The following is a 21,944-nucleotide window of genomic DNA, read 5'->3' as shown; positions in this document are numbered from 1 at the left end:
CAATTGTCTCGCTAATTGGCATCTTATAAACTAGGCTTTAGACTGCATATTCCAAATTAAGGTTAGAAGCAGTTTTGGGCAAATGCCTGTTGTTTATACCTGTTGATTGTATTTTCATAAAGGTGCGTACAGATATACGCGCCGCGAACATGAGCAATTCACTTTTAATCAGCTGACTATATCTGTATTTTCACAGAAACGGTAAGATACAGATATAGAAAGCTTGGCATCAGCTGATAAAAAGTGAACCACTCATGTTCGCGGCGCGAAATCTGTACGCAGCTTGAGAATAAATAAATGAATCAAAAACATGATCGATCGAACACAATATTATCAAACCTATTCACGTGGAACTCACGTCAATTTCCTTGTTAGTTTTGTTCAGTCATACTTTTTCTCAAACTGTTCTCCAATAAAAAGTTACTACGCAACCGATTAAAGATTTCTGATACTGTATTACGCTAGATATGGTGATACACTGATATTCATCTATAATTAAATCACAAGAATATTATCTCATGTCATGAATATATCTTGAAAGAATTACGATTTTCTTAACATCCAATTTTCAATTTTCAAATTTCTCACACTAAAGATGATACCGTAGGTGTCAAAACATGTCTGTAATTTTTCCACAATAAATTTCAATTACTGGACAATCTTCTTGTATTTTCATTTGAAGAATTTCGTATGTTTTCATTTGTAGAATTTCGTATGTTTTCATTTGTAGAATTTCGTATGTTTTCATTTGAAGAATTTCGTATGTTTTCATTTGTAGAATTTCGTGTGTATCATTTGAAGAATTCCATGTGTTTTCAATTGGTCATGTCAGAGGCCCTGAAATTGATCAGTTGCGACCTGAAAACTTTGACACCAGACGTGAGCCAGCCAGGTCACTCGATATTATTATCGTTTTATGTGTTTTGAATTAAGGAAATTAACGAATGTAATACATTCATCACATAATACCAGAGAAAAACAAATAGACAATAGTATATTTTGCACCTATAGTAGAAAATTAGATTTTTCCGGCTCGAGATCGGTTTTCAAGTCCGAGACCGTAGGCCGAGGACTAGGAAAGATTGAGAGCCGGAGAAACATTTTTGCCCGTGGTGCGAACGCTATTTTTCGCCACACACAAAAATAAACAATATATATATGAGAATAGTTGTTTACTAAGCATTTCCGAAAGCAGAAGTGGAAGGTGGTAGCTCTAGCAAATCTGAGGTAATCTGAATATCAGAAAATTGTCCAAATATTTTTATTTTTTATTCTGATTTGTCTAAATAACCTCAACGAAGGTGTTAAATTATGTGGGAGGTTCAGTTTATACTTTTTTATTCTTTCAAATGACAATAAGATGATATTATTATAAATGTTTTAATTATTGAATAATGAACACAAATAATGAGAAGTTTTTTGATCACCTTTCCTAGTTCCATGTTAGCGGCTGGAAAGGGTACTCTCTCCGGCCTAGGCCGTAAAGAAACCTGTTCTGACGTCAGACGAGAGTCGTCTGCAAACAATTATTTTCTGATCTACGTAGGGACTGGAAAACAGCTGCTTTCTGTGCAGTGTGGCGAAAACAAATTATCCTTTCTCTATGATAATAGTATTATTTTCTCTTTCATCTCTCTGCGAAGAGATCTCTGAGATGTAGTATCTTCAACACAAAACCAATCAAGTTGGCTTCCACTTCAATTTCCCTGTTGGTTGCTTCCTTCCTTGATCACGTACAAGCGTTGAGATGCCTCCAAGTTCCCAGCTTTGACCGACAAGTTTAATGGACTGAAATGAGTCTATGAATAATGAATAGGCTTCCCAATATCACGGGATAGACGTGCCTCAAGTGGGCCTTAACAGGGAGACAAGTGAACGGTTCTAAGTTGGTATTCCCTACATTGAGCAACGATCACAATATATACTGTATTTAGCTTCATGATGAAAACTGTATTCAAAGACTCGTAAATTGAATCTGTGAGTATATTAATTTGACTCTATTTTCAGCTCATTCTCTATCACAGGCCTCTTATCAGCTCCGCCAATTTATGTAGATGCATTACAATATAATTATTGTTATCTATAGTTATTATATTACAAATTGCTTTTTCATATCATATACAGTTCAATAATTATTTTCTTAGTCTATTTTATGTAAATTCATCTATAATTTTGCTGTATTGTAAGCTATTGTATATAAGTGTATAAGCCAGTATATATTGTAATCTACATAAATAAAGTACTCAATCAATCATCGATAATATCGGGGCACCGAGCTTCGCTCGTTATTTATTGACTTCTGATAAACCAAACCCAATTCTTCAAAATGATTGGGAAGTACTAAAAGCACAGCCCAAAACTGTTTCTTTCCCAAATTTTGATTTATACACTATATATAGTCCAGAAAGTAGGTTATGTTCCATACACTTGAATTCAGGTTCAATTTTTCTGTTCAAACATTTGAAAACAGAAAAAAAATGTAATTTGGATTATATACAAACCAAATTTAATAACAAAATAAAGCTGCGTTCACACCATAGTTAATAGCAGAATTTTAATAACTCAATCCTTATAGATTCTATCAGATTGAACATATCTTATCATACACATGATCAACATATGTGTTTGTCAAGTTCCGTTCAATCCAATAGAATCTACAAGGATCAAGTTATTAACATTTTGTTAATGACTTTGGTGTAAACCCAGCTTAACACTCACTCACTTATCACTTGAAATTGTCGAATAATGATCAACTTTGAAAATTATGATATACTCTAGTTTGGGAGGATTATCATGAGTAATGTCAACAAATCAGAATATGTTGATCAAATCAATTGTCTAGCTAGATAAAATTTCTGGTTAGATTGATTATGGTTACACAGCTGGAAATAATTCTGTATCTCTCCCACACAGGGACACGCATCTTATGTTATCGAGAGACGACGAAATTATCATTTGTTTTCCAAGGATGAATTATCCTTTTAATGTCGTTCAGCGAGTTTTCCAAAGAATGAGACCTAGTGCAATAACTTAATAAACGATCCTAGGTGTTAGTGAGATATGATAAGTGAAAAAATGTAAGGTAAGGCTGATCAGGGGAAGAAAAATGTAGCATAGACAGCTGGCAAGGAAATTAAAATGAGAGAAAGACGAAAGAGAAGAGGAAATGGAGAAAGAAGAGGAGGAAAAAGAGGAATAAGGAGAAATATAAGAGGATGGAACGTTGAAATTGAGGCCCATCCCTTGTAAATTCCGACGATACCCAACCTTCGATGTTTCCAAATACCTACACCTACCTACCCACCTGACCGACACACCGAAGATATTTGATTAAATTCAGCGGCTCTTTGAATATTCGTCTTCTGTCTCCCTTCCTCACCCCCGCTCAACATCAAACCCTCTCCCTCCCCTTCTCTGAACGACCCAAACCACAAAACCGTGGTCCTAACACACACACACTACTCTAAACTCAAAACACTAAACTACATTCTAACCCACTCCCTCCACAGAGAATCCTCTCATAAATCGTGTTATAGGGTTGCGGAGGAAGGGTTTCAAACCTTCGAAAACATCAGTAGAGGCTCTAAACCTAGGATTGAGGAAGGGTTTCGAACCTCCTAAAACATCAGTAGAGGCTGTAAACCTCGGAATGTCCGCCGTCCAAATAATGTTGACTCGAATATTTCGAATCAGTGAAGACCAGGTGGTATGAAGCGTGAACACCCCCAGAATTATTGTTGTTGTCAGTTGCGCAAATTGAGATCATCAGGCAAATATCTGGTTGATCAATCCGGAATAAGAGCAAAAATACAATGAAAATATCTGGTTAATTTATTTGTAAAAGAGCAAAATAGTGGTTCAAATCAAATCAAATAGAATTAATTCATAAAAAACAATTACATTACAAATTAGAATACTATAACAATTAAAACAACGAAGTTTCATGCATTGAATGATTTCTTAATAAGCAAAGATAATTCAATGAACAAATATACAATGAATAATGAGTTAAATTATAGTTTGGTTAGAATATTGTGTTTAGAAAGGAGGGATTTTTAAGAAAGTACATAGTTATCATAGAGCTACTTGAATTAATTCCTATAATCTTTATTGATTGATTGATTGATTCTTTATTGATTGTTTATCACAAATGATAATGTATTGCCAGGTCTTGCAAGACCCATTGCATACTAGCACTACATTATAATGGAAAAAATGAACAATTAACATATTCAGAACAAAAAATAAATATGTAGATGAGAGTACATAACTTTTAGAAACAAGGAGTACAAAAAACTTGATTGTTGATAGGAAATGACATTGGGTAATACGGCAAGACAGAATATCCGAAAAGATCTCTCTGTCGATAAAAGCCATAAGAATGAATAAATTGAATTGATTGTTTAATTATTATAGAAATAACTTGAAAACGTTTTTACATGAACACTTCTAGTTCAAAACCATTTTCAACACGATTTTCAAGTTTCCTTTTTCCAAAATCTTTTCAAAATTTTGAGAAAAGAACACTGAAAATGGCATGTGTGCTAAAACTAGTAGTGTTTATTTGAAGAAGTTTGAAAAATTTACTAGTTATTTCTCCAATAAACAAAGACTTGCTCCAACAATAGCAAAACGAATCTTGCTAGATTCTGTACTTCCTGTTCATATTCCAAATTTTCATGATTTCTGAGTGTAATTAGTCGAGTTGGTGTGAATTTGTGTACATTTTTAGCACTGTACGTTTGTAATCTTTCATCTAATCATTCTAATTTGTAAAATTTCAAGTCTTCATCATTCACTTTTCTATCAATTTCATTATGTTTCTGTTCAAAGACTATCCTTATTCTTATCACAGACCATCTTCCTCTGATAATTTTTATATCAAACTTTGAACATTCATCACTCACTCTTCGATAAATTTTATTCCTTTTCTGTTGACAGGCTATCCTCATCACCACACCTCAGACGATAAGGAGTCAGCGACCAACTAACGGTGACAAAGAGGTTGTTCTGAACATAGAAGACCCTGAGAAAACTCAATATTTGGAGCAAAATTTCAATACCAGTAAGTTCGAATAATACTCAACAGAAATTCACTTTTAACTGTCAGCATTGGTTGAATTAGAAAATTGATGTTATATAATGAGGAATGCTGTCAGTTTAAAGTGGATCTCACTATTTATTTATTTATTTATTTGTTTACATGAGTTTGTGGATTTGAGTGAAATTTTCAAATTTTTTTGCAATAATTGTGAAGGAAGAGTTTTGTTTGGATTCGTATTTGGAAATTGATCAATCTAATAAATTCAAAAATGTAGTAGATACATTTTTTGGAGTCGAAATTGTGTACGAATTATCATTTAAGTTACGTAAGTAGCATAACCTTTAGACTGTGTATACCAAATTAAGGTTTGAAGCAGTTTTGGGCAAATGCCTGTTGTTTTTACCTGAATTGTATTTGCATATATGAATAAATAAATAAATAAATAAAATAATTTTTACAAAGTAGCACTGATTGGGAGAGAAAAACTCAGGATACTCCTTGAACTATTTCTCTCTCAAATTTAGATAACATTTTAACTATAGTCAGCTTCTCTCCTATAGTGAGAGTGATTATTGAAAAATATAAGTGATTGCTGGATAAAATAGAATTGATTATTTCAAACGAGAATGAACAGTTAATATTACATCAATAAACCTGTATCAGCTACCGTCTATGGAAGGCATTGACAAGACAGTGGTTCGGCGACGTTGTTCACCTATTTTTCTCCACTGTCATTATAACGTGGACCTCACTATAATGTTGTAACTCTCGTCTTAGTCAATATTAGCAGGGACAATTAATAATCAAGAACGGTATCTTTACTCTATGATAATAATAATAAGCTGTGTTTCAGTGAGATACACTTCAAACTGTCAGAGTTATCCATAATCAATGGTTTCCATACAAAGATTGGTGACAATACTATGAGTGAATCCGACTATGGATAGCATGGTATGTCACTTTACCTTATCCTCTTTCATCCTCTGTACCTGTGCTGAATCAATAACTGAAATAACTTACTTCATGTAGAAATGATGAGCAAGCATTCCTATTTGGAACAATCTTATTGCTGTTTATAGAATGATACTGTAACTTACTCGATATGAAATACACTACTATTGAATAGTAGTTATAGATCCCCAATGGATTGAGTGTTTAGAATACCAGATACATCGTCGAAAATTGTATCAAGTCATCATTATAACATGGATAATATTCAAAATTTCTTGCTCATATATATTTTTGGACAGAACTTTCAACTTTAACTTTCCTCAGTAAGAAAAAAACCTTTTTTTCGGACATTTTATTATTTATCAAAATTTGGGAACAGAATAGTTTTGGGCTATGCCTGTTGTGCTATCCCGATCATATCCATTTATGATTTGCAATTATATCAACAAATAGATAGGTAAAATATCTTTCGGAGGAGACGATAAGTCGTCGGTCCCGACTACCTAAAGAGTAGTCGTCATCTCTCATCATTATTGCTCTCACTCATTACCCACGCACAAGCCTGAGAGAATCATTTATGTGGGCATCACCCTTAGTATTATTATTTGAATATTATTCTATATGAGTTGAATTGGATAAATTATGAACTGTGGGAGGTGATCTGTGACTTCCAAAGAGTATTATTCACCCAGAGAATAATCATCAATAGCCCTTCAAAATTGTCTTCACAGTTTCCTGGAGAATTTTGTGTTCGTTGTGTATCTAGCTTTGTAATGAACAACTTTATACCATATGAATATGAACCTGAAAGGTTAGATTGACAAGGTCTAGATTCAATATTATGTTGATATGAATTTTTATATTCGAATTATATATTATATGGATATGAAACTGACAGGTTAGATTGACAATTCCTGGATTTAATATTATGTTGCTATGAATTTTAAAATTAATATAATATATTATTGAATATGAACCTGCCAGGTTAGATTGACAAGTCCTGGAATTGATTATGTTGATATGAATTTTGAAAGAATGAGCATGCTCACTAGATAATTCGCTGTTTTACTAGGATATGTTTATGCTCCATTTGATTCAATTATAACGGTACCAAGAAACTACTTCATCAGGTTTTACAATAGAATTAAATTTCTCAGCAACAACCTCATATTATGGAAAATCTTTCTTGTTAATAATCTACACAATTCTTATCAAGAGTTTGATCACTCATAATAAAAATTCTTCCGCAAATGGTAGGAACAATGTTTATATTTGAATTCTGTAGTAACAGTGATGAATTGTGTAGTAATTTTAATGCTTTGTAGAATACAAATTTGTGGTAACAGTGATGATGAAAGAGAGAAATTTGCATTTTTCAGGCTCCTACAACTTTGGTTACGAGCTTGGTCCAGATGGGCAGTTTCACCATGAGAACAGGGGACCAGATGGAGTTGTCTACGGATGCTACGGCTACATAGATCCTGATGGCAATCTACGAGTCACCCACTACCTCTCTGATGGATGGGGTTACCGGGTGGTGAAGCCCGGGGAAGACATAGAATTGTTCCTCCACCCCCATGAACACCATCAAGAACCTGAACAGAGCATCGATCATGAAAGCCATGGAGAACACCATGGAAATCATGGAGAACATCATGAGAATCATGGAGAGAGTCATGAACATCATCACGAACATCATGGTCAGATAACACCATGGAAGGATTTGTATTTCCCCAAAGGATGTGGAAATCTGATGGGTAACATCACACAGACTCCACAGTTTCCTGGAAATCCACCAGTAAATGTAGGCACATCTGGACAACCCTCGATGACTGGTACAGGAAGTTCAACAACCTCAAATCAACCTCAGAGACCAGGATCAGGACAAGGTGTTGCAGTGGGAAGCCCTGGGAGCTCAAGCACAACAGGACCTCAAGGATTGGTGACAGGAGTACGTCCTCAAAGACCAGATACAGGTGGAACTCCACAGCCACTCAGACCAAGTGGACAGTCACCAAGTCCAGGATCGAATTTGGGTGGATCCCAGGGTCCAAACCCTCAAGGATCTAGACCTCAAGGGGCAATACTGCCAGGTCAGAGTTCAACAAAACCTACGGGAATAGGTGGATCAGGACCTGGGGGTCCTGGAGGATTTGGAGGACCTCAAGGACAAGGAGGGCCACAAGGATCTGGTGGTCCTGGAGGATTTGGAGGTCCTCAAGGACCAGGAGGGCCACAAGGACCTGGTGGTCCTGGAGGATTTGGAGGACCTCAAGGACCAGGAGGGCCACAAGGACCTGGTGGTCCTGGAGGATTTGGAGGACCTCAAGGACCAGGAGGGCCACAAGGACCTGGTGGACCTCAAGGACCTGGAGGACCTCAAGGACCTGGAGGAACTCAAGGACCAGGAGGACCTCACGGACCTCAAGGACCAGGTGGACCTTTTGGTCAAGGTTCACAAGGACAAGGCGGGCCACAAAGACCCGGAGGACCTCAGGGATCTGGAGGACCTTTTAGACCTGGAGGAATAGGAGGGCTACAAGGGCTAGAAGGGCCTCAAGCACCAGAGGGGCCACAAGGACCAGGAGGACCTCAAGAAACAGGAGGCCAACAGGGACCGGGAGGACTACATGGACAAGGAGAGCCACAAGGGCCAGGAGCACCACAAGGACATGGAGGGCCACAAGGGCTGGGAGGGCCACAAGGACAAGAAGGGCTTCAAGGACCAGGAGGGCCACAAGGACCTGGAGGACCCCAGGGACCAGGAGGGCCACAAGCACCTGGAGGACCTCAGGGACCTGGAGGACCTTTGGGACATAGACCACAAGGACAAGGAGGACCACAAGGACCTGGAGGACCACATGGACCTGGAGGGTCTTCGGTTCATGGACCACAAGAACAAGGAGGACCACAAGGACCTGGAGGACCTTTAGGTCATGGACCACAGGGACAAGGAGGACCACAAGGGCCAGGAGGACCACAAGGACCTGGAGGACCACATGGTCCTGGGGGACCACATGGTCCTGGAGGACCACATGGTCCCGGAGGACCTTCGGGTCATGGACCACAAGGACCAGGAGGACCTTTCGGTCAAGGACCACAAGGACATGGAGAAACACAAGGACCTGGAGGACCCCAGGGACCAGAAGGACCACAAGGACCAGGAGGGTCACAGGAACCAGGAGGTTCACAAGGACCAGGAGGATTACAAGGACCAGGAGGTTCACAAGGACCAGGAGGGCCACAGGGACCAGGAGGACCACAAGGTCCAGGAGGACATTTTGGTAATGGACCACAAGGACCAGGAGGGTCAGAAGGGTCAGGAGGGCCATTTGGTCATGGTCCACAGGGAACAGGAGGACCACAAGGACCAGGAGGACCACAAGGACCTGGAGGGCCACTGGGACCAGGAGGACCACAAGGACCTGGAGGACTACAGGGACCAGGAGGACCTTTTGGTAATGGACCACAAGGACCAGCAGGGTCACATGGGTCAGGAGTGCCTTCTGGACATGGACCACAAGGACCAGGAGAGCCACAAGGACCAGGAGGGCCACAAGGACCAGGAGGGCCACAAGGACCAGGAGGGCAACAAGTACCACATCCTGATGTAACTGATAGGCCAAGTGTTCCTTCCCACACATACCTTCCTGGATCACAAGTTCCTCAACCTGGCTATCCAGGACAATCTGTCACTCCTCAACAACCAGTTCCAGGAGGTGGTTCTCCTCATCATCCCTCTGAACCAGGACAACATCCACAACCAGGACATGGAGGTGGTCCAGGAGAGATAAAGCCAGTTCCTCAGGGATCAACAAACGTAATAGGCACTCAACCAGGTTACCCAGGAGGTGCAGGTCCACAATATCATAAACCAGGTACGGTTCCCAGTGGAGTGATAGGAAGCAAGCCTCCATCAAGTTCATCAGTATACCCAGTCGACTCTTCACAGCCTGGGGCTTTTGGTGGTCATGGGAATCCCAGCTCATCTGGACAACCAGGAGCTCCATCATCCACACATCCCTCTGGCACTACAGGACATGGTACAAGTGGTGTACAACCAGGATATCCAGGTCAATTTCAAGGATACCAACCACAAAAACCGGGGAATACTGGTAGTGCTCCCGGTTACCCCGGCCAATCACAACCTGGTTACCCCACAGCTCATCAACCTGGTTATCCAAGTCAAACCCAACCAGGTTATCCAGGCCAGTCTCAACCTGGTTATCCCGGTCAAGTTCAACCAGGTTATCCAGGCCAGTCACAACCTGGTTATCCAAGTCAAACTCATCCAGGTCAACCTCAGAGGCCTGGTGGTAGTGAGAGGCCACCAAGGCCTGGTTATCCTAGTGGTAGTGAAACAGGACCCTCCCCATATCCTTCTGCTCCTGGACAACCAACTGGTTCATCCTGCTCGAATGGTCAAACATTTTCAAATGGTCAATGCATTCCAACAAGACCAGTGGGTACAGGTTCAGGATCCCCTGGAGGTCAGGGTTACCCTTCATACCCAGAAAATCAAAAGCCGGGGAGCTCCAATGGATTCCCTGGAACACCATACCTTCCTCCTCATCCTCAGTCTCCTAGTCACAGTTCTGGATCAAATCGACCACAAGTCACAACTGCTCCATCACAACCCACTTATGGTGGCTCCCCTGCAACATTGAGTCCAATATCATCCTCCACACCATCACATCCTAGCTATGCTACAGGAGTCACAAATGAACAACATCCCAGCTCTGGTTATCCCACGAATTCACAGAAGCCTAGCCCATCAGGTCAAACATTCAATCAAGTATCACAAACAAATCCACCATCCTATGTCCCTGGATCTCCAGGAAGTGAACAATACAAGCCTTGTGGTTCACAATCAGGGAGTCCAGGATCCTATGATAATTATAATCAGTGTAACTCTGCTGGGTCAGTGACAACATCAAGACCATCATATTCTACTCAACCTCCCTATAAACCTACACAAGTAGGTCCAGTTCACCAAGGATCAAGTCAACCAACTGGTTATCCCAGTAAGCCACAACCTCCTGTAACTAGACCACCTTATCAGGGTGGTGATACAGTAAGACCAGGATATGCCACTAGACCGACCACAGTACCCCCTTTCACAGGATTTACACAGAATCCCACCTCAGTCAGACCATCAGGTCAAAATGTATTCACTTCTACAACAAGATATCCTTCACAGTATCCTTCTAGACCAACTGGTTCAACTAAACCAACTGGTTCAGGTGTGACAGGGTATCCATCAAATGTTCCCAGCAATCAACTAACTTATCCAACTCATGGTGGTTCTCAACCTCCCAGCTCAGGTGGTACAAATCAACAGACAGGATATCCAGTCAGGCCTGGTGGTGGAGGGAATGGAGGATACCCAAGTTATCCCAATCAGCCAGGATATGTTCCTGGAGGTCAAACAAATAGACCAGGCAGCACACATTTCCAAATGACAACAAGTCCCTCAGGATACCCAGGTTATCCAAGTCAATCAACACAGCCACCCTATAGACCTGGTGGTAGTGGATATCCAGGTCAAACCTCATATCCTGGACAACAAACAAGTCAAAGACCTTCTCAAACTTTCAGGCCTGGATATCAAGGTCAAACATCTCAACCTGGGTGCTCAGGTTCTCAAACTGGATATCCGGGTTCTGGGTCTCAAACTGGTTGCTCTGGTTCAGGATCTCAAACTGGTTATCCTGGTTCAGGGGCTCAATCTGGTTATCCAGGTTCATCACAAACCACATATCCTGGCTCCGGATCACATCAAACTGCTCATCCTGGTTCAGGATCTCAAACAAATTATCCAAGTTCAGGATCTCAACCCAATCATCCTGGTTCGGGATCTCAATCCAATTATCCAGGTTCAGGATCACAAACGAATCATCCAAGTTCAGGATCTCAACCCAATTATCCTGGATCGGGATCTCAAACCAATTATCCAGGTTCAGGATCTCAAACTAATTATCCCAGCTCTGGAACATCTCAGACTGGATATCCACCATCAGGATCATCACCATACCCAGGATTCTCCACCCCACAACCAGGAAGACCAAGCACAAATGCTTATCCAACTTATTCTACAGGAAGTTCCCCTCCTTATCACCCAGTCATACCACTAGTTACCCAGGATCTAGACCTGGCTACCCAAGTCACTCTCAGGTTATCCCGGTCACCCACAGGTTATCCAAGCCAGACAGCAGGTTATCCAAGTCATTCAACAGGATATCCAGGTCAAGGATACCCAAGCCAGACAACTGGGTATCCAAGTCATTCAACAGGTTATCCCAGCCAGACAACTGGTTTCCCAAGTGGCTCACAGGATATCCGAGTCATTCTCAAGGTTACCCAAGTTATACTCCAGGTTACCCAGCTTCATCTACTAGACCAAGCTCCTCATATCCAAATACTGAAAGGCCTGTTACAACTGGCTACCCTGCTCAAACTTCTCCAACTTACAGACCTGGTCAAAGTCCCACTCTGAAACCCAGTCCTCCCAGCTATCAGACCAGTAAACCTGAATATGGCACTGTTACAACAGAATCAAGTACTTTCGGACATAGTGGTACTCAGCCTGGTAGCCCATCGAAACCTGAATCAGGCTCCATCGGTGAACCTTCTAAGCCAACTCATCACCAGGGTAGCCAACCTTCCAAACCTGTTAGTACAGGATCCACAACATCAGAAACTGCTCCTGTACATCCAGAAAGCATTTCTCAATCATCTGGTAGTGGTTATCCAAGTGGGCCTACTGCAACATCAAAACCTGATTCAATATACACTGGTCAACCAATAGTTGTTCCTGAAAGTGGAGGAACTTCCCAAGGTTCATCTCCTCATGGTCCTTCTTCTCAAGGTTCTTCTCCCCAAGGTCCAACTCATGGAGGTTCCTATCCCCAAGGTCCCACTTCTCAAGCTCATCCCAACAAGGTACTCCTCTTCAAAGTTCATCTTCCCAAGGTTCTTCAGGTCCAGGATGCAACTGTTCCCAACCTTCCCAACCCCCTCAACATTTGCCAACCCTCCCAACACATCCCAACCTGTTTATGTTGTTCCCTATCCTGTTCCCATTGTTCCCAGTCCCAGCATGTGTCCCTGTTACTTCGTTACCTCCGGGAACGGCACAAATCCACCTTCAGACCCCAACCAAGGTTCCCTTCCCCCAGGGTATGTGGTTGGATACATACCAGTTGTTTTCTACCCTTACTGTTCCGGTAATGGTGAAGACCAACAGCAAGCTATCAGGCCTTTCTTTCCCTCAGCTTTTGCTGTGCCTTATCAGTGTAGTCAGTGTAATTCAGGGGCGTTATCCAAGAGGGTAGTGAACAATGAGGCTCAGCAGCAGAGTTATTTCAGGGATGCTTTGAAGAACAGTCATTTATATGATGATAGGGTTAATGTGCAGTACCAGAAATCAGTGACAACAAAGAGGGGGATATTTGGAGATCGTATTGTTCCAAGGAGGAGGAGTGTTTCTCCTGTAGAATGAATAAAAGTTTCTAATGAGACTTGTCCACAAGTTATGTCATGCTTCCTGGCATTCATAACAGTTTAGAAGAGTTCAATAAACTTTTCATTGTAGAATCGACTCTCTCATCACTGATAAGTGAAAACTGAATTTCAATATATTAATTTCAGTCTCAGCCTCATCTGTATTCCAATTCCCAACTTCGTGAATTTGTAAATTTATGGAGTGAATTCATACTGAAATGTAAATACTGATATATTGTTCACTGGAATACTAAAATATCGTTTTCTAACTGATAATAATTATTTTTGATTCAACTATCATATTGTATGGGAATACTCTGAAGAGTACTAGGCCTATAGTAAATGGAACTTTGAAAATTGAAATTAATTCAAGTATGATGAAAATATGGTGTTGATAATATTGTTATCTATAATAATTAATCAAAAATAAGTGGAAAAAAAAATTATTCATTCATATTCTATGAAGAATATTCACCAAAAATTTGCCCTGGTATGACATAACTTCTTGGACAAAACCTCACTGGGAAAATTCACTATGAAAGGTTATTATAGTCTAAGTGAGAATATTTTGAGCGATTTATTCAACTGATTTGATATCACTTGTAATAAAATACTTAAGCTCTTGAATCCTGTAAGACGAGCTCATGTATTTTGATCGACAATGTATTCTGTATTGTGGCCTTATCCATGACATGACTCTCTACCAGTAACATGTTTTTTTATTCATCCCAATGTAATAAAATTTCAAGCTATTTTGACTACATGATGGAATTGAATGATGGAGAACGATGACGTTATGCCTATAATATTAATATTTTGTGACTAGACATTTGACTGGTGTCTACGTTTAAGGTAATGTATTATGTTCTAAGTGATGTAATTAATAAATTAATTTTGATAAGTAACTTTCAACTTGCATCATTAATTGTGTAATAACCTTTCCACTATCGTTTATAATAATCTTATTTCAACATTACCTCATGAAAATTATCTCAAATATCCAATGAAAGCTATATAAATAAAACTAAGGACCTCTACTGCAAATTTGATCGAAGAATTAATAACTGGAGGAAATTTGAAGAAAATTTGTGCCCAGACCGGGAATCAAACCCAGTACCTCTCTGATGCCGGCAGAGTTAGTTCTATTTATAATTAGCTTTTATTGGATATTTGAAATAATAATTATAAAGTGATATTATCTCAGCAGTTGGTTAAACCACAATTTTTATAAAATAGAGTAGTATTATAGTAGTAGTCCCATAGAAACTTATATGGCCACTGTACCGTTCACTGACTGTGATACTGATAATGTGGTAATCTGCCTTATTCTGGAACAAAGGGAGAAATGAGAGAATAAATAAGATAATTCGAACCCCAATTTATTAAAAAAGTGAATAAATATAACAAAATTAGATACAATAAATAATATAAGTAATATGAGTCTAAACTAGAGATGCTCTTAAAATCTTGGTAACTTTGACAAGAAGAAATATTTTAAGCTCCTTGAATAGATAGAATCACTTGGAAAATGGTACTTGTGTGTGATCCTATAAGAGTATCAAGTAGCCTGGCAAATGGATGGAAATTACTCGAATTCTTAGTGGATTATAAGCAAAGAACGATTCTTTGAAAAATTTACAATACAATAAAATTGTATTTCAATGATGATTTTGCTGAATAAAATTACTTCTATCATGATATCGAACATATAAAATATTTCGTGGTTTATTTACTTATTTTGACGAATGTGAACTTCAGTTTATATGACCTTATTCATTAATTTTTCAAGCGAAAATTTAACTTAATGCAAAAGCAGTAGCCTCTCATTACACGTTCTTAGACAACTCACAACGGCGGTTTGATGCCCACAAGATTCGGGTTATCATAGTTATACCCGGGCGCCCCGTATGCCCAGGGCGCCGCAGCTGCAGACCAAGGAGTCGCAGACGGCCACGGCTGAGCCGCAGGCGACCAGGGAGCCGCAGAAGGCCACGGCTGCGCCGCATTGACGGCCCAGGCCGCAGACGGGGCCGGCCAGGGTCTGGCCGTGTACGGCACTCCGTAGACTGGCGGAGGTCGAGCCAGCGTGTAGTAGGAAGTCGAGACCGGGATTACAGGCAGGTAGGTGGAGCTCACACTGTATGGTCGCGTGGAAGGATATGGGTTGACTGCAGGGGTTGTGTAGCCCGCCGTTGGTTGATAGTTGGAGTAGGCTGAGCTGGCGCTGTACACTCCTGGGGAAAAAGAAAAACCAGGTTCAAGAAAAGGTGATATAAAAAATAATATTTTCTTGTCAGATAGCCACGAAAGCAGTAGACATTGGGCCATATGAATAAAGTTGAGCATTTCCTCATACTTCTAAAATATGGAGCATTTGCTTCATTTTCTATGAATAAACGTGAGCAAAACCTCCTGCTCATGCTCATCAAAAAAAAATAGTTTGAGCATTTGTTCAAAAGTAAAAGCTTCTGCTCAAAATTGTATGAATAAACTAGAGTATTTGCTCAACTTTTGAAGCAAATGCTTCAAAAAAAAGGTGAGTCTAGTCTAGAGCAGCTTATCACCTTTTGCTCATAGTAGAATGGCTCAACTAATTCGTATGAGGGAGAGGAAACTATACCAGATACTATCACAACCAATAGTGTAGAACTATAAAACTCTTTTAGATTCAACCATGATATATATCACCATTATTCCTACAAAAGAATAAATACAAAAGCTACCTGTTATAAAGATAGCCATCACAAAATAGGAAATAGGCATTTAAGAATATGAGAGTGTAGACGATTATAAGAATGATATTATAAGAATATGCTGAAGATTATTATAGAGATGACATTTTTTCACGCTATTATTTCAAAAATTCTAACCTATTTGCGTATTCAGCGCTTCCGTGAGCTAAAAATACAAATTAAGTTTACAAAAGCGAATCAGCTGATGAAAAATCTTTAAAATACGTGAGCATTTGCTCCAGAGTTCAAGAGCATAAGGTAAGAGTATAAGGTAAAGCTTATCCATATAAAAATGAGCAAATGCTTCTGATTCTACCTTTTGCATTTTAAAAGCATTGAGCATAAGGTAGAGCATTTTCTTGGTTTTATTCATATGGGCCAATGTCACCAAATGTACAGTAAGAATACATAAACAATACTCGTCTATTACGTGATACATAATATTCATAATACTGTATTCTCCAACAAGTAGGTAAAAAATCTAGTGTGGCGCACTCACACAACTTTCCTTGCCGTTATGAAAATTTATCTCCTGACGCTAGAAGTGTTCCCGCGCATAAAATTCTACTATCAAAAGTTCCAAGACAGCTGGTGACAAGACAATAACGCTGGAGACATGCGAGGTCTGCTATCTCTTCATATTGAATGATTTAATAGAATCAACAGTTGCCAATTGGATAATCACATTTTCTCGATTTTCGAGCTTATTTTTATTTTAGGTGAAAATGTTACTAAACATTAATTGTAGAGATTCTCATGCTCAATCTTCCACTCAAAATATTTTGTTTACATTGTATCTGAATCCTGATAATTGAGATCTAAGATCAAACTAGCATAGATGGGGCGGAGCTCCTGAAATTTTTACAGATATCGACTTGTGGCAGTTGATAGAGCTACTATACCTGATCGATGACTATTTCAGGTATAACTTTAATCAGAATCGTTGGAGCCATTTTCGGAAAAATCGCGAAAAACCCTGTTTTTGACAACATTTCGCCATTTTAGCGGCCATCTTGAATCGCATTTGATCGAAATTGTTCGTGTCGGATCCTTATATTGTAAGGACCTTACGTTCCAAATTTCAAGTCATTCCTTTAATTGGGAGATGAGATATCTGTACACAGACGCACATACACTCATATACACACACACACATCACACCACACACACACACACACACACACACACACACACCCACACACACACACACACACACCCACACACACACACATACAGACCAATACCAAAAACCACTTTTCTGGACTCAGGGACCTTGAAACGTACAGAAATTTAGAAATTGGGGTACCTTAAATTTTTTCGGAAAGCAATACTTCCTTACCTATGGTAATAGGGCAAGGAAAGTAAAAAAATCATGCATGAGCCGAAAAACAGAATCTGGAAAATGCCATTAAAACACGTTGACTTGCATGTAGCTGCTCACACTGAACGCAACCAGCAAGTGCACGCGTTCAGTGTGAGTGTTCCTATTGCTCTTCCCAGAATTTGTTTCTTATCTGCACACTTGGTCGTGCAACCAAGCGTTCACTTGCAGATAAACACATCCAATGTGATCACACACTAAGTATGAACTTGCGCGCTGGCCGATATTCATGTTGAAGATGATTGGTATCTACAGTTAATCAATTGCTATAAAAAGTGGATAAAATTTTCAGTTGAAGATATGTCTAAATTGGAGAGTCTTTTTTGAATTGTAAAAATTATATTGTATTGAAGAAAGCTGGAAAATTCAGTTGAAATGAAGCTAAAATAAGGTGGTCAATGACTAGTACATAGGCTCATAGACGAACTTGCACAGCAACAGACAGACGTATGCAGACAAGGAGAGAAAGAATCAATTGTCTGTATGCAGACGTGAGCAGACGTGTGCGTTGCAAACACCTGGGGAGGGAATCTTCCTCCGTCGATCTGCATACGTCCGTCTGCTGCTGTGTGCGTTCGCCTTGTGATGAAGAAGTTCACAATATTACTGTCTATAGTCAGCCACACAAAAATAGTGCGATGGAAATTGGAACTGCCGAATACACTTTGCTTGATTGTTGAGTAGGCTCGATTATCACTAATATAGCTGTAGCAAGCAGTGGGTTAACTCTTGAGCATTTGTCTCTTCTGAATTCATTCAAGGCTGTGAGGAATACTAAGTCAGCTGAGAGATGTAGGTTCATAAAGTTATTGGGTATTTAGGTGAAAAAATATCCATGGATTCAAATGTGATACTTTTTATCGTTTTGATTGGAAATGAATTATAAATAAACTTCTAAATCTCTATGATCACACTGAAGAGGACAGCAAAGGCATCGAAACATGATCGTGTTCTTCTCAAAATAAATTCCATTCTATTTGACAATATCGTTGTTTCTCTATTTCTTATAAAGAAATATTCTTCTTCAGAAATCAATGAACAACATTGCTAAACTTATTTTTCATTAATAATTTTATAATTATGGTTGCGCAAAATAGGTGTCATCGATTCTTTCTCGAAACACAATCTAAGACAGTCTTATTTTTGAGAAAATTATTATATTTTCAATAATGATTATTATTGGGAAACTGACCTGCTGTGTTGGTTGTATCCAGTTCGGGAACGATCGCCAGCGTCTCTGCAGGAGGAGCCTCCCCATTGGTCGATCTCAACAGCAGGATACTGATCAACACTAAATCCTACAAAACAAATTTGGAAAATCATAAAACATTCATTCACTCCAATGCATTCCAGTATTTATCCTAACGATTGCAATAATTTAAATGAATGTATGAAAGAAGTATGCGAATAGTGGATTAGGAGAACACTATGAAAACAAGATGAAAATTACGTGAACACAAAAATACTGTGATTGAGCCAGTGAGAATTGAATGGAACATTACATCCATAAAATCAATTCACTTATGTGCTACTTCATTCAAATTGATAAAAACAATATGAAACTTGTAGTACCCTTTATTAGAAACTTTAAAATATTTTGACGACTAGTTTCGACTACAGTAACTATATTACACATATTACCTGGATAATATAGTTACTGAAGTTTTCGACCATGGAAATTATTTTCATTGAAAATGACCAATGGTCGATAATAGTCGTTAAAATATTTAAAAGTTTTTATTAAAGGCTACTACAAGTTTTATATTGTTTTCATTAACATTACATCCATACATTCTATATTCATTCATTCATTATTACATTCTATATTCACTGGAGTGAGCTTGAGAGTTTAAAAATATCAAAAAACATTCATTTTTGAGTTTCTTTTCAATATTCTATTTGTCAAGCTAAAAAAGCGTTGATAATTCAAACTGAACGTGAACAATGCCTAAATAATCTTACTTGTCAAGTGGTAGCTTGATACTCAACTTACTATCACTCAAAATTCCTATTTCCATTCACTAGTTAAGTTCTTCAAGTTCACTCCATATCTTCCCATTCATAATGTTATCTTTAGTTCACTGAGGAAACAAATTGTCTTCCAAATATATCTCTCTGATAAATTTTCCACATTTTCTATGTTTGTGGCTTGAGAGAAGAAGTTCACTGAACAAAAATATTATATATTTTGATATAGGCTATCAAAAATATAAATCAATATTATTTCAAACGAATGAACTATGCAAAATTATTCAATTTTGACTTATCTAGATAAAGGTATTGTAGGCGGAAAATGTCGAGATATCCATATCAAAGTAGGCTATTTGTACAATATATAAGTGAATCGCTAACCGCAGAAAGGCAACATGTCATGTTTTCATAATTCTACAGGAGAGACAAAAAACTTAATAAAACCTAAACCAAAACCCGCAGTAAACGATGTATTCAGAACATAGCTATTACAATGATTTCAGTTGGACATGTTTCCTTTCTACAGTAAACTATGTATCTTACATGAAATAGTTGATTTATTGGAAAAAAATTTTTTGAAAAAGTTGGAAATGTTTCCTTTCTGCGATTAGCGATTCAAGTGGAAAGGTGCAAGTTGATTTAATTAGAGAATATTGAGTAGGCCTAGCCCTTGAAGATTCCATACGTTATAAATCAATGTTCATATTTGACCATTGATCATCAATGACGATATTCTCATGGAAAGAAGAAGTATCGTGCTTCAAATCGAATAAAACTGCAACAAACTTCCATTGCTATAAGCTCAATGTAATGATTCATAGTGAACGACCACCGCTGGATTTTGGCTTTGCTAGAAAAGATAATCCAGACACTCTAAACCGAATTACATGTGATTTATACGAGATCAAAGAATAGCAACCCAATATTCAGTGCAGGTTTTATTGAACTGCATTCACACAAATGTTGTCAACAACATTTTCTCTCGTCCTTATAAATTCTACCAGATTGGACTGATTTGCAATCAGAATTCAGGGATGGAATAGAAAGGGCTACAAGCCTGTTTTTCAATTTCGAAACATTCTATGATTATATGTTTTATCATTGTTCAATGGATAAATAGAATAAACTGAAACTGCAGAGACACATGTGTTTTTCAAGTTATGTTCAATCATAGAGAAACAATAGCATAAGTAGATATCCCATGGTATAGGACGTTTATGTCGCAACTTTTACTGTTAATTCAAGCCGATAGTTCATGTAATTCTTTCCCGTGAAGCTGTGTGACGCTGCTAGTCTCTCATATTGTGCCGTTCATAAACTCTCACCCTAACAAAACAGTAAAATTCGACAATAATCAACAGTAATAGCTTGAGATAACAGTAAAAGTTGCGATATAAACGTCCTATACCATGGGATATCTACTTACGCTATTGTTTCTCTATGGTTCAATCTGAACCATATATTTTATTTATAAGGACGGAAAAAATATTTTGTTGACAATTTTGGTTTAAACGAAGCTCTTGTATTCAGGAACAATATTATTGAGTAGAAAATGTTGGAATTGATTGTAGTGTTATCTCGCGGCTTTTTATAATAACTCAAAAATCACTGCTCTGAAGTTCATTGCAAGATAGAGTATTGGATATTGGCTAATGAAATATTGGGCTTAGAATAGGAATAAAAGTAAAAATCCAAAGCTGGGTTTACACCAAAGTTATAAACAGAATGTTAATAACTTAATCCTTATAGATTCTATTAGATTGAACGGAACTTGACAAACACATATGTTCATCATTTGTATGATAAGTTATGTTCAATCTAATAAAATCTATAAGGATTAAGTTATTAACATTTTGTTAATAACTTTGGTGTAAACCCAGCTTAAGTAGCCTACCCTTCTGTAAAATTGAGTAGACACCCCTAGTCTGCATAAAAAAAGTTGCCGTAACGAAAAAAGACAGTAGGCCTATCAGGCTTGTATACATCACTGACTCGTGCAGCTAAACAGATAAGGACTCCAAGGCCTAACTCAACATTTTTTCGCAAATCGATTCTTTTTTTGGAAGGTAAATTCTTAAACAGGCTGCAAGGGGAAATATCACTTATAGGATCACCACATCTGTTTAAACGTAGATTAAAAATTAATCTAATTGCTATGCCCGAACAAGATGTCGAGAGCATGTACATCATTATTGTGTAGTATATCTATTGTTTTTTTTCCTTTTTTTTAGTTTCTCATAATTATAGTGTGATAGACTTCACTTTCATGGCTATTGTACCGTCGCTGTAACTTAAGATCATTTTTCAAGTACTTCCATCATAATATTATATGTTCTTAATGCTTTGATAATATTATTGTCTT

General features: G+C 38.4%; 4 protein-coding genes across 5 annotated transcripts in view; 2 read left to right on the top strand and 2 right to left on the bottom strand.

Annotated features, from left to right (window-relative positions):
- LOC120353660 overlaps window positions 1-21,944 on the bottom strand; it is a 172,966-nt gene that overhangs the window by 59,067 nt on the left and 91,955 nt on the right. The window lies entirely within an intron of this gene.
- LOC111060591 (collagen alpha-1(I) chain-like) lies at window positions 4,942-14,403 on the top strand (the record flags this gene model as incomplete). Its single annotated transcript, XM_039438281.1, is given in 2 exon segments — window positions 4,942-5,065; window positions 7,375-14,403. Coding segments are annotated over 2 exon segments (5,241 nt in total), but the record flags the coding sequence as incomplete, so codon positions are not given.
- LOC120353659 lies at window positions 12,815-13,532 on the top strand. The gene has a single exon (XM_039438284.1). It carries the CDS (start codon window positions 12,846-12,848, stop codon window positions 13,494-13,496), a length of 651 nt encoding a protein of 216 aa, XP_039294218.1. The 5' UTR covers window positions 12,815-12,845; the 3' UTR covers window positions 13,497-13,532.
- Window positions 14,857-21,944, bottom strand: part of LOC111061085 — a 7,912-nt gene continuing 824 nt past the window's right edge. The window contains exons 2-3 of the mRNA XM_039437285.1: window positions 18,804-18,909; window positions 14,857-15,732 (exon numbers count right to left, since the gene is read on the bottom strand). Of these exons, the coding sequence (XP_039293219.1) occupies window positions 15,344-15,732; window positions 18,804-18,909 (495 nt within the window). The 3' untranslated portion in view covers window positions 14,857-15,343. The remainder of the gene's footprint in view (window positions 15,733-18,803; window positions 18,910-21,944) is intronic.

This window comes from Nilaparvata lugens, chromosome 11 (assembly GCF_014356525.2).
Source record: "Nilaparvata lugens isolate BPH chromosome 11, ASM1435652v1, whole genome shotgun sequence".
NCBI classification, from domain to species: domain Eukaryota; kingdom Metazoa; phylum Arthropoda; class Insecta; order Hemiptera; family Delphacidae; genus Nilaparvata; species Nilaparvata lugens.
Note: the sequence above shows the minus strand (reverse complement) of the source record. Positions and strands in the feature narration are given on the sequence as shown.